Source organism: Tursiops truncatus, chromosome 16, assembly GCF_011762595.2.
Source record: "Tursiops truncatus isolate mTurTru1 chromosome 16, mTurTru1.mat.Y, whole genome shotgun sequence".
Classification (NCBI taxonomy): domain Eukaryota; kingdom Metazoa; phylum Chordata; class Mammalia; order Artiodactyla; family Delphinidae; genus Tursiops; species Tursiops truncatus.
Window position 1 is genome coordinate 37,534,981 of NC_047049.1, and position 12,390 is coordinate 37,547,370.

Sequence of the window (12,390 nt, forward strand, 5' to 3'; positions counted from 1 at the left end):
AGTAAGTAGAAAATATTTCTTCAAATCACTAAAGAAAATAATTTTCTTTACAGTATGAATTTCACATTTTAGATAGATAAGACCAAACTTAACAGTTGTCCAACATTAGTATGGTTCTTTTGACTTCTAAGACACAACTCTGAGATATATATCTCTGATATGATCAACTGTGTTCTAAAAAGAAGAAATGAAGAGGCTGATATGTAGCAGACAAAAATTACAATTAAATTTTCTTGGATATATGCATATTGATATAGTATGAGAGAAAAATCACACTGGTCATCTTTTATTAACTTTTTCAACCCTTTCAGATACACAGAAGATAGTAACCTTTCCTTTATTTAGAAATATTAAGACAATACTCAAATAAGAAAATGGCTGTTAACCCCTGACAACTTTGCAGAAGATACTTTATTTGCACATGGTCTGTTTTCTTCACTGATTCCTCTTCCTCCTCCTGAACCCACACTGTTACAAATCCTATTTGTCTCAGCCCTCAACCTGTTTTCCTCTGAACCTTCCCATCTTCTAGCCCCACGCCAAATTTACATGAAAGGTTTAACTGCTATGTCTCTTTCCTAATGCTTCTCAAAATATCAGGTATATCTCTCACCTAAGTTCAAATCCATACTTTCAAGTACCCACTAAATATCTTCACGTAAATAGCTCACCTTTACCTGATTTACAACATGTTTAAAACCAAAATATCAACATTCATGTCTCCAAGTCTCAGTTATTCCCTTTTCTGTCTTCCCTTTTCTGTGAATTATTCACCTGACCAGAATAAAAGCTCCGACAAAATATTTAAATATAAATGGCAAAAGAAAAACTAATCACATCTCATTTGATTGCCCAAGCAAAGCACATCTGGCTTAAAGCAAGTCACATAACTGCTTTCCTTTCCACCATTTTTCTCCCTCTTGCAATCACTACCTTCTACAAAACTATACCTAAATACAGCTTATTAAGCCTCTAGTATGACCACTGACACCATAGTATTTATCAAATCAAGTATGATATGCCCATTTGGAGTCCTCCAACAGTTAGCCACACATTCCGTTCCTATTCTATTCTCCATCTCTATATTTCTTGCCCAGCTCATTTCCTTCTGCTGTGCTTCAATTCAAGCTATTTCCTATTGCCTGTAATACTTTCTTTGGTTTTAAGGCCAATCTAAACTGTATGCTTTCTCAAATGTTCAATAAAGAGCTGGACTTCCTTCATGAAACTATTTGACAATCCCCGCAAACTTGATTTTTCTAAATATACCATTTATGATTTATACATACAACCTCCCATTAGTTATATATTACTTATACTACAGCTTTACTACATAGTATTAAATCATAGTGCATAAACAGAGAACCAGCAAATTGGTAAAGATTAAAAAGATTGCAGTAGTAAGTTGAGAAGTTTAAATGTAATACACTGAGAGATGCAACACACACACACACACACACACACACACACACACACACCCCATTTAAATGTAGAGCAGAACTGACAGATGTTTGCTAGAGAGACCAATGTGAAAAAAAATTATAGTAGATAAGATTACTGAATTGAATGTTCTCTCTCCCTTATTATTTCTCTAATATTTTATACCTTACCATTTGGCTCTTACAGTGATATCTAATACTATAGGAAGAGCGTGAGCTTTTTTATTTTCTTCCTTTTCCCTTCTCCACTATACATCTAAAGTTCCTGTGCCAATCATCTCTGATAGCCTAGTACCTTGTACTCTGGAGTTTTAAAAATTGTACTGAGATGACAAAAGCATCAGTGAGGTCTCTTAGAAGCCTTTCATATGCTGTGTTAATAGATCTGTGGTCTCTGATAAAGTTATTTGCCCTAAGAATACAGAAAAGATCTAATGAAGGTGATCACACCTATCTGACAAAGATAAACAACATCAAGAAATTAATTCCCTAGGTATAAATTAAGGTCAGAAAAATTTTAATTACATAAATATTGTCAAGAAGCAAACTTTAAGCTAAAAACTGAAACCATCAACAAATTGCAGAATATCACTGAAATATTATTAGAGGTATTAGAAAAAGTAATACAGTGGTATCTTACCTAGAAACTACAAAATTGTATTCTGAATAAATAAAACACAGTTCTTAAACATGAAAACATGACTGATCACTTCCAAGGTAGAAACTAATATAAAAAACTCTGTAACAGAAAAAAGCAGCAACAGTCTGGTCTTTTACAGGGCTGAACAATACTTCCTTCCATGTGTTCTCCCTTGACTACCTGCTTTGGGTCAAAGTATTAAGGTTCCTATCAGTTTAGCTAAGAACTCTGGCGAATGGCAGAGAAGCAGAACGGGACCAGGGTGACTGAGGTAGGCTTACAGACGTTAGGGTAAGAGAGAAATAAATCAGAGACAGACATCAATGACATGATCCTTATTTAGTACTTTTCTAGGAAGTTTCAGATTTCAAAATATCTTCATATTGTTGATGAGCAAAGACAAAGAGAGGTAGATGATGTGCCCTCGGTTATATAGCACATTAAGGACAAATCTAGCACTGGAACTCCGATCTAAATCCAGGTTTTCTCTAATACTCCACACACACTGAATCTACCCTATTCATTCAATATACTTCAGCTTGTTGCCATCTCTTATCATCGTTTTCTTTTTCTTTTTCTTGTCCCTATCACCATTACTATTAATATCTAGTCTTACTAAGATATCAAGGAATTGGTCCTTGCCCTAACACCGGTAAAGGGATGAACCCCAATGCTACTCTCATGCTGATGGGACAGGTTATTTTAGTCATCTAGTCAGAATATAGGCTGCATTTGGTAGCTGCAGCACAGAATATTTCTTTCATAAATATAATTTGGCTTCAAAGACATTAAAACCCAATGGTCTTAGCTTCCACAGCCCAATGTGCTGAACAACTGAGCTAATTAATTAGTTTGGATACTTAAGAAATATACAAACCTGCATAAATTTTAAGTGTGGTAAATTTCTTTTTAGACTTTCATATAAACTTCTAGCTATGTTAAGAAAAGTGTTCCAGTACATCAAAGGATGAGAATTTAGAGCACTTACTGCAAGTTCCGCCACTGAACATTGGAATAGTTTCAAACATCATCTTGTGAAACAACAATGCCACTGGTCTATAATCCAGATGATTCTTTAACAGGTAGCTATAATAATATACATAGCGCCTCTGACTGGGAATAGTTACTCCCTGGTGGACAGAAAAAAAAAAGAAAAGCCAAATTCAAAAGAAAAGTTCCATTATAGTTATTTCACTAAATCGTTATGGTAACTGGGTTGTATCCATTGAAGAACATATATACATTAGAAATTTGACCTTAAATGATTCAATACTTAAATCCAGCTCAGTAATAGAGTAAATCAAAGCAACATCAATATAAAGGAAACATCAGAATAACTTTTCTCCCTTAAAATACAATTATCATAACACCCCCATCTATTCAATGGTCACAACAATCTCTGACCCATGTACCCAATAAGCAAAGGCCACTGCATATCCAAAATAACTGTCAAAGGCCTCTGCTCTACAGCTGTGCTCTTTACACGTAGGGTTCCCCACAAGCATGTATAGATTCTTATTCAACACAGAATTCCTCAAAAACTTGGATACCTATTTTCCAGGCAAAAGCATATCAGAATCAGCAAGTCAGATAAAGGCATATTGCCTTTAGGAGGCAGAAATAGCAGCAGCAAAAAGTGATGCTGGCTTTAGAACCCAACAAAAACAAGAGTATGCAGTTGACATAAATGTATGCAATAGTTTGACAACAAAGGTACTTAGAGATGTCCCTGAGCTACATACACCTCTTTGCATGTAACCAGGGAAATACATAATGTTTTAGAAAAGTTAAGTATTACAGTGCTAAAAATATATACAATTCATGTGGTGTTTAAATGGGGACCCTGACTTATCTCAAAAAAAAAAAACTACTGTGTGCAGCAATGCACTCACTAATGATGCTGAATAAGTGAGGTATTAGGGAACTTATCTAAGGTTTCTTTTCCTATTACATGATATGACTTCAGAATAATTTAAGCATTTAACTTAGAATTTGCAATATTTCTCTTTTGGATGTTATATTGGCATATAAATATGCCAGTGTGTTAAAAACTCTGGACATAAAAACTTTTCTTTCCCCCAATGAAAAGTAGAAAGTACATTTACGTGAATTTAAAGAAAAGCATGTTGAATGGCAGGTATATAGGTATTTGTTTCAGTATTCTTGGTTCTTTTTTTAAAGGTCAGCATGATTTTATTACAATTTTAAAAGTACATAAAATGCCAAATAATGGATAAAAGCCATTTCATGGGCTTTCCTGGTGGCGCAGTGGTTGAGAGTCCGCCTGCCGATGCAGGGGACACGGGTTCGTGCCCCGGTCCGGGAGGATCCTGCATGCTGTGGAGTGGCTGGGCCTGTGAGCCATGGTCGCTGGGCCTGCACTTCCGGAGCCTGTGCTCCGCAACGGGAGTGGCCACAGCAGTGAGAGGCCCACGTACCGCAAAAAAAAGAAAAAAAGCCATTTCTAATCAGGACTAATGATCTAAGATTTTGGCTATAGTACAAAAATCATATAATCAGAAGACTTGGATTTGAATGTTGACAGTCAAAACACAAACTTTGTTTCTGCAGGAAAATGAAGACAATACCATCTTCACAGGATTCTCATGAGGATTAAACACTAAACGCAATTAGACAAAAGCATGCTAAAACAACAGAATGTTACAGAAATCTGAATCAGCAGTTTGAAAAATTCTACCTACATTTAAGGTATAATTTTGGAATTGCTGGATTTTTAGTTCTACATATTTTTTTAAAGAAATGGCAATAAAACAGTGTTGCTTTGAATAGCTGCTACAAACACTAATGCTAAAAATTATCATTAAAGTTTAAAAAGTGTTTAAACTTAAAATTATTTTTTATACATTATTTAATGCCATTTCAGCAAAAAACTTATTCATATGTATCAAGATAAAATACAGAACTGCAAAGCAGGTTGGGGGAAACAGCAGACAGAAGATGGGTGGGTGGGAGGGAATCTTTTTTGAACCATGTGTATTTATAATCTAGTCTAAAAATTAAAATTAAATAAGATTTTAAAAATTAAATCAATGGAAGTCTACTAGATGACCAAGCTGTCAAGTTATTTATTGGGGTTTAGTGGAATGATAGATGATATTTTTTCTCTTTATCTCCATTCTTGGTGTAAGTTTGCATGAAATAATTAAAAGGTTGTCGAAACTTTAATTTTACTCAAGTAGCAAGTGACTGGTAGCGTATCTATAATGCAAGTGTTTATACACCCAGTTAATCCTTAACAGAAAGGCAAATGTGTAGAGAAACAGTGTTATGAATCTGTAAGTTCTCACCAGCAGATTAATAATTAATGTGTACATACAAGATGAATCAAAATTATTGACACAATTCAAAGAAAAATGGTGAAAAACATAATTGTAAATTTATTATTTTACTATCAAATTATGCATAATTAGTCTTCTGTACCTTAACTTTGCAATCCTTACCTACCTGTTAGCTTACCGGCACCTCAAATTCAATGTGTCCAAATTAACAGAAATTAAAAAGTTGGGGAGAAATCAAAAGCTTTACAGACAAGCAAAAGCTGAAAGAATTCAGCACCACCAAGCCAGTTTTACAGTTTTATATTAGATCTTGATATCTGGTAATGAATAAACTCTTGTTTTGTTTTCCTTAAAAAAAAAAAAAAAAATTTGGAAGGCCCAAATGTGTATGGACCATAGCCCTTAATGTGTTGTCCTCACTCTGTTCTCATCTCTTACAGCCATCATGCACACTTACTAAAATTTAATTAACAATACAATGTATTGTACAGAATACACTATAATCTAGGATTCGAAATAAAATGAGTAAAACTTCCACACTAAGTTGACAATGTGATTTGTAACACTTCAAATATATTTCCTGAATGCATACACTGAAAACAATGATTCATGTGCATGTTTTACATACAGCATCTTGAATATTAAGATTAAATTTAAATATATATCTTTTTAAAAATCTGAGAAATGAACTTTTTACTGATTTTCAAAAATTCTACATATCTGAAAAGAGGGCTGACCTTTAAAGCTCTTGAAGATTAAAAATTACTACATTTTCAAATTTTCCATTATTTCAGTTAAATTAAGACTAATAAAAATCAATTCTATTCTTGAATCAAGAATTTTTAATCTAAACTGATCTATAACTATATCCCCCAAATATAGTTCTATTCTCTACCACTAATTATTCTCCTTTTCCTACTCTAACCGTGAAGAAAAATACTTATATTCTTAACTTTTTTCCTGAAGTAAAACTTTCAAAACATTCTAATTTTAGCTAAACTTAGCATTCTTCAGATTGACTTAGCATCATGTTCCTGGCCATCTTCTCAAAAGGCAGCCATTGCTTCTTCAATTCCCTTATATTCACAGACCAGGAGGATATTTGGTGTTCCTCCCACTATTCCTTCCAATCCACTTTTCCACTGTCTTTACTCAGTCTCACCTATTCCAAATCTGTATCATTCAATAACTCTTTCTTCTGTTATGCACTTATTAACACTTGACTATAATGATTTCATCATTTTAAAACCTCTCTTTCTGTCCTGTCCCAAATATCATCCTCAAAGAACTAAGTTCCCATTTTACTGGGAACCCTGAGGTCACCCGATGTGAGCACCCTCAAAATTATTTTCTCTCGTCTCAAAATCTTTTTAGGGGCTTCCCTGGTGGTGTAGTGGTTGAGAGTCTGCCTGCTAATGCAGGGGACACGGGTTCGAGCCCTGGTCTGGGAAGATCCCACATGCCGTGGAGCGACTAGGCCCGTGAGCCACAACTACTGAGCCTGCGCGTCTGGAGCCTGTGCTCCGCAACAAGAGAGGCCGCCATAGTGAGAGGCCCGCGCACCGCGATGAAGAGTGGCCCCCGCTTGCCACAACGAGAGAAAGCCCTCGCACAGAAACGAAGACCCAATACAGCAAAAATAAAATAAATTAATTAATAAACTCCTACCCCCAACATCTTAAAAAAAAGAAATCTTTTTAGTCCTGATATTTTCTAACAGTGTCTCTTCATGTTCACATTGGTTCCATTTTTGCAAGTGTTCTATTAATTTTATCCTCTCTGGCTTTTGCCTTTATTCTCTCCACCTGTCTCCTCCTAATGAAAAAGCTCAGGTAACGCTTATCCTTTATCCAAAACAAGCAAACAATTCTAAGACCAAAGACCCACACTCTCCCCAAAATCTTGTATCTCTTTCAAACTATCATCTTCTCTCTATATCTAAACTCTTGAGAAGCCTCTACTCCTTAACTCTTGGAAATCTGTTATTATGAGGCTGATTTCTTAATGGTCATTAGTTCTTAATGGTCATTAATGGTCATTTGCTACTGTTTTCTTATTATCATCGTGGCTCATTTTTTAGCTGCCATTTTGAAAACTCCCTGTTCCTTCCATAGGATACACTCTCTAAAGGTTTTCCCCTGGGACTTCCCTGGAGATCCAGTGGTTAAGACTCCCCACTTCCAATGCAGGGGGCGAGAGTTCAATCCCTGGTCAGGGAGCTAAGATCCCACATGTGGTGCGGTGTGGCCAAAAACAATAAAATAAAATAAATAAAATAAAATAATAAAATAAAATAAATAAAATATTTTTAAAAATAATAAAGGTTTTCTCCTATCCTTACCAGTTATCTCTTCTCTTCTTGTCCCTAAATGCAGTTATATCTCAAAAAATTGATCTCAGCTATTCCCTCTTTATATCAATCCTATCTACTCCACTGGTTTAATTATGTCTTACACATTAACTCCAAAACCTGTGTCTCTCAATATGACTTTGTTCCCAACTCCCAGTCCAGAATTTCCTACACTTGGACATTTCTAGCTGGAAATCTCAGAAGCACTTAAAACACAACATATCCCAGAACTGAAGCTTTCACATTCTTGCACGGACCAACCTCTGTTATTTGTCATTATACTCAACTCACTGTCTTCTCCAGCATCTGAGCCGAAAATCTATTCTAATACCATCACCATCGTTGAGTGAAGGAAACAATCTGAGACAGCAGTGATATACACAGGGTTATAGTAAAGAGAAGTGCGGGAACCCCAGCACTATGGCAATGGTCCAGGCAGCAGAGTCGAGGCAGAGATTGGTATATCAGTCAGCATATCAACTACCCGTCATATATATATATATATATATATATATATATATATATACACACACACACACACACACACACAAACACATATGCACGTGTGTCTGTGCACGCAGACACACACACACACACACACACTCCATGCAAAATGGAAGGCAAACCAGAGGTTAAGCTTGTTTAGAATACTCATACTCACGATTCCTTCACGTCTATTCAGATGTCGAAATCCAGATTTTTTTCTCTTTTTTAAAAAAATTTTTATTTTATATTGGACTATAGTTGATTTACAATGTTCTGTTAGTTTCAGGTACATAGCAAAGAGATTCAGTCAAAACCCAGATTTTGACTTTGAAATGCTTCTCAGAATACCAGTTCTGGTTTTCTGTGGCCTTTCTATTCAGTCGCCTCCTGCAATTTTGCAATAGCCAACTGATTATCAGCCTTTCATTTATCTATTCCCCAATTCATTTTTTATGCTTTTGGATTAATTTTACAAAAATATAAGATTAATCACATTACCAAATAATTCAAAATGTTAACTGGCTTTCCAGTGTCTACCCAAATGACAACAAATTTATCAAACACTATAATTCTTTAACAACCTGAAAATATAGCCTAACCTCTTTTTTCCACTCTTATCCCTCACAACTCCCTTCCATGTACTCTTAACTTTTCGCCAAACCATTTAATTTCTCCCATATTATACTTTCTGGTTTTAAAAATGTTATCTTTATCATATTGAGGTAGAAGGGCTATGCAAGCAGTCATATGGGGAGTTTTACATACTTTCTAACACCTGGACCAATTTAAATAACATAATTATTTGATGCTTCAAGGTCTGATAGCAGCCATCTGAAATGCAATTCACATCAGGTACTTCTTGAGGGCTCCTATTCATTTTCACTCTTGGATGGTCTATTCAGATTTTGGATTTCATCTTGAAGCATTTATTGTCCATTTTCCATTGAAATTTTCAAATTAATTAGCATATACCTGAATATAATTTTTAATGTCACTTCCACACTGTAGTTTTATCTCTTTTCTCAAACTTCCAACATCTGATTTTTTGTTTTCCCTCTCTTTTCTTTTTCCTTTGATTGGCTTAAAAAGAGATGTATTGATTTTATTGGCATTTGTGTGTGTGTGTGTGTGTGGTACGCGGGCCTCTCACTGTTGTGGCCTCTCCCGTTGCGGAGCACAGGCTCCGGACGCGCAGGCCCAGTGGCCATGGCTCACGGGCCCAGCCGCTCAGCGGCATGTGAGATCTTCCCGGACCAGGGCACGAACCCGTGTCCCCTGCGTTGGCAGGCGGACTCTCAACCACTGCACCACCAGGGAAGCCCTATTGGCATTTTTATACAGTGTTTGGATTTATTAGTTCAAATGGCTTACTGTTTGATAATTCATAAATTTATATTTTCATCTTTATTAATCCATCTATTTGTTATTATCTTAATAATATCTAATATAAATTTCTATTTCTTCATTGTCCAAAAGTTATTTAAGTAAGTGGCTTTAAATTTCCAAATGGTTGATTTAGTTTGATTAAACTTTTTAACAAAATCTCTCATTCTATTGAATTGTAACCAAGGGATGAGGTTTATATATTTCTACTTGGAGGTGAGATTTTATGGTTGGCCTAATGAATTACTAATATTGATAACTGTTTTGTGAATGACAAAAAAAAGAAATACATTTTATGGACTTGTATTATATTATTCAAGCCATCTATATATCTTCTTATTTTGTACCTTCCTGATCTTAAAGTACATTAAAAAAGATTCCTACTAGCATTGCTATCAATTTTTCTTAATTTCTTCCAGTTTTTGCTTAATATATTATGATGTTATGTTTAGCACTAAAAAGTCCATAACTGCTAAGTCTTCATTGTGGAGTGCACCCTGTGTTAAAATAAAATGACATTCCTGATCCAGTTTTACACATTTTGCTCCACATCAATACTTTCAAATCATCTTCTTTAAGATGAATTCACAATCTAGATTCCTCAGTTTAAAAAGTAACTTTCTACCTCAGTAAACTTTTCACTGGCACTTCTAAACTCAGAAATAATGTAGATGTTTTACAATGATAGTGTTTGCTTGAAGCTTGGAAATCCATGTTTCAGAGTGATCACAGCAAGATTATTACAGGAAAGTAATTCAACAAAGGAAGAAATGTGGCTTTTAGGAATGCCAGTTCCTACAATGACAACATGTAACAGTAGTTATTGGATATTAAGCGGCATGCCAGACATTTTACATATATCCCTAAAACTACCACCACTTTACAAGATAGATCTCCTCTATTTTAAGGATAAGAAAACACTCCTGGTGCACATAATCACCTTGTTCAAAAACAAGATTTGAACCTAAATATGAGTCTGATTCTAATTTTTTTTACTCCTACGTCCTGGGTTTTACTAACAGCACGCATACCAACTATAACCTGAAAGATTCACAACCTCTCTGAGCTCTTATTTTTCCCACCTACAAAAAATCTCCAAAGCTTAGAGTATTACAGTGCTTCAGTTCTATGAAACAAATTATAAGTAGTGTATTAAATAGTGGTACATGAACCATAGAATTCTTGAGAGTAATATGAAGCAGAAAACTGATATTTTTATTATCCTTTCCCCTTTGGGATGCCATCTCTCTCCCTGTGGTTTGGGGGAGGGGGACGGGGGGCCCTATTCTTCAGCTTCAGATATATGGCCCAAGCCTCTGGTCAGAATGTTTCGTTCAGGGATGGGTACATGCCCTAATCCAGGTAAACCAGAACCTAAACTAGAAATTTTTGCTCAAATTGTAGCTCTCTTGCCATCGCAGTTGCTAAAGTACACAGCATGTAAACCTGGAGCTACTACCTTGCCATTACTTGCAGAGTCTGCCTAAAAATAAAGTATATAAAGACAAAAAAAGAGAGTAGAGAGAGAGATTTCTGACATCTGTTAAGCATCGAGATTCAGGCCAGAGTTTTAGGGTTATATAAGCCAATAAATGTCTCCTTATGTTTCAGCTATTTTGAGTTGGGTTTCTGTGACTTGAAACTGAAAGAGTTATAATACATTATAACACAGTCACTTTTTTTTTTCCTTTTTAAGTTTCTATTTCTACTTTGGGGATCAAAATAATAAAGAAAAATAATTTGGACAGGAGAACAAAGAACCGTAGAAAGGATACTGGATTTGAGGTTAGGAGATATGGTTTTGAGTTGTTACACAGAGAGATTAAATGACCTAGGACAAAATGATCTTTGCAGATCTGTTTTATCATTTATACTAAAATGGGTCTGAAATAATTGCTAAGGTCCTTCAAGGTATAAAACTCTTAAAATTTTATGAATATACAGATTGGATAACAGGCTTAAATACCATGTATTAGTGAAACAGTTTAGCCCAGGAGAATTAATGTGTTGGAAAAAATAAGAATGTTATATTTGGAGGTTTTTTTAAGCCAAAAAAGAGGATAATTATAGCTTACTTTGTTTGTTTGTTTGTTTGTATGCACTTCCATGTTTATTGTAGTTCACAATAGCCAAGATACGGAAACAACGTAAGTGTCCATCGAGAGATGAATGGATAAAAATGTATATATACATACAATGGAATACTACTCAGCCTTGAGAAAAAAGGAAATTCTGCCATTTTCGACACTACCAATGGACCTTGAGGACGTCATGCTAAGTGACATATGTCAGACAGAGAAAGACAAATACTGTACAATATCCCTTATATATGGAATCTTAAAAAACAAAACAAAACCAAAAACTGAACTGGAAAACAGCAGAATGATGGTTACCAAACGCTGGGGGTGGTGAGGGGATGGGAGAGATGATGTTTAAGGGTACATACTTACAGCTAGTAGATAAATAACTTCTGGAGATCTAATATAAAGTACAGGGATTACAGACAACAAAACTACATTATAAACATAAAAAACTTGCCAAAAGACAAGATCTTATGTGTTCCCACCACTAGAAGAAATGATACTTCTGTGGCACAACAGAGGTTAAGGCTACAATGGTAATCATATTGCGATATAAATGTATCAAATAAATATGTTGCACATCTTAAACTTACACACTGTTTCATGTCAATTATATCTCAATAATTAATCAAGGAATAAATTAAAAAATAAAAATGAAGCCTTAAACGGTTTTAAGCCCTACAGTAAAAATGTACCCATTCATAGGTGTGTC

At 35.1% G+C, this 12,390-nt stretch overlaps 1 protein-coding gene across 1 annotated transcript in view; it reads right to left on the reverse strand.

The window, feature by feature from the left end:
• PTEN (phosphatase and tensin homolog) overlaps positions 1–12,390 on the reverse strand; it is an 89,518-nt gene that overhangs the window by 11,033 nt on the left and 66,095 nt on the right. Inside the window, exon 5 of the mRNA XM_019938427.2 lies at positions 3,068–3,209. Coding sequence (XP_019793986.1) covers positions 3,068–3,209 — 142 coding nt within the window. The remainder of the gene's footprint in view (positions 1–3,067; positions 3,210–12,390) is intronic.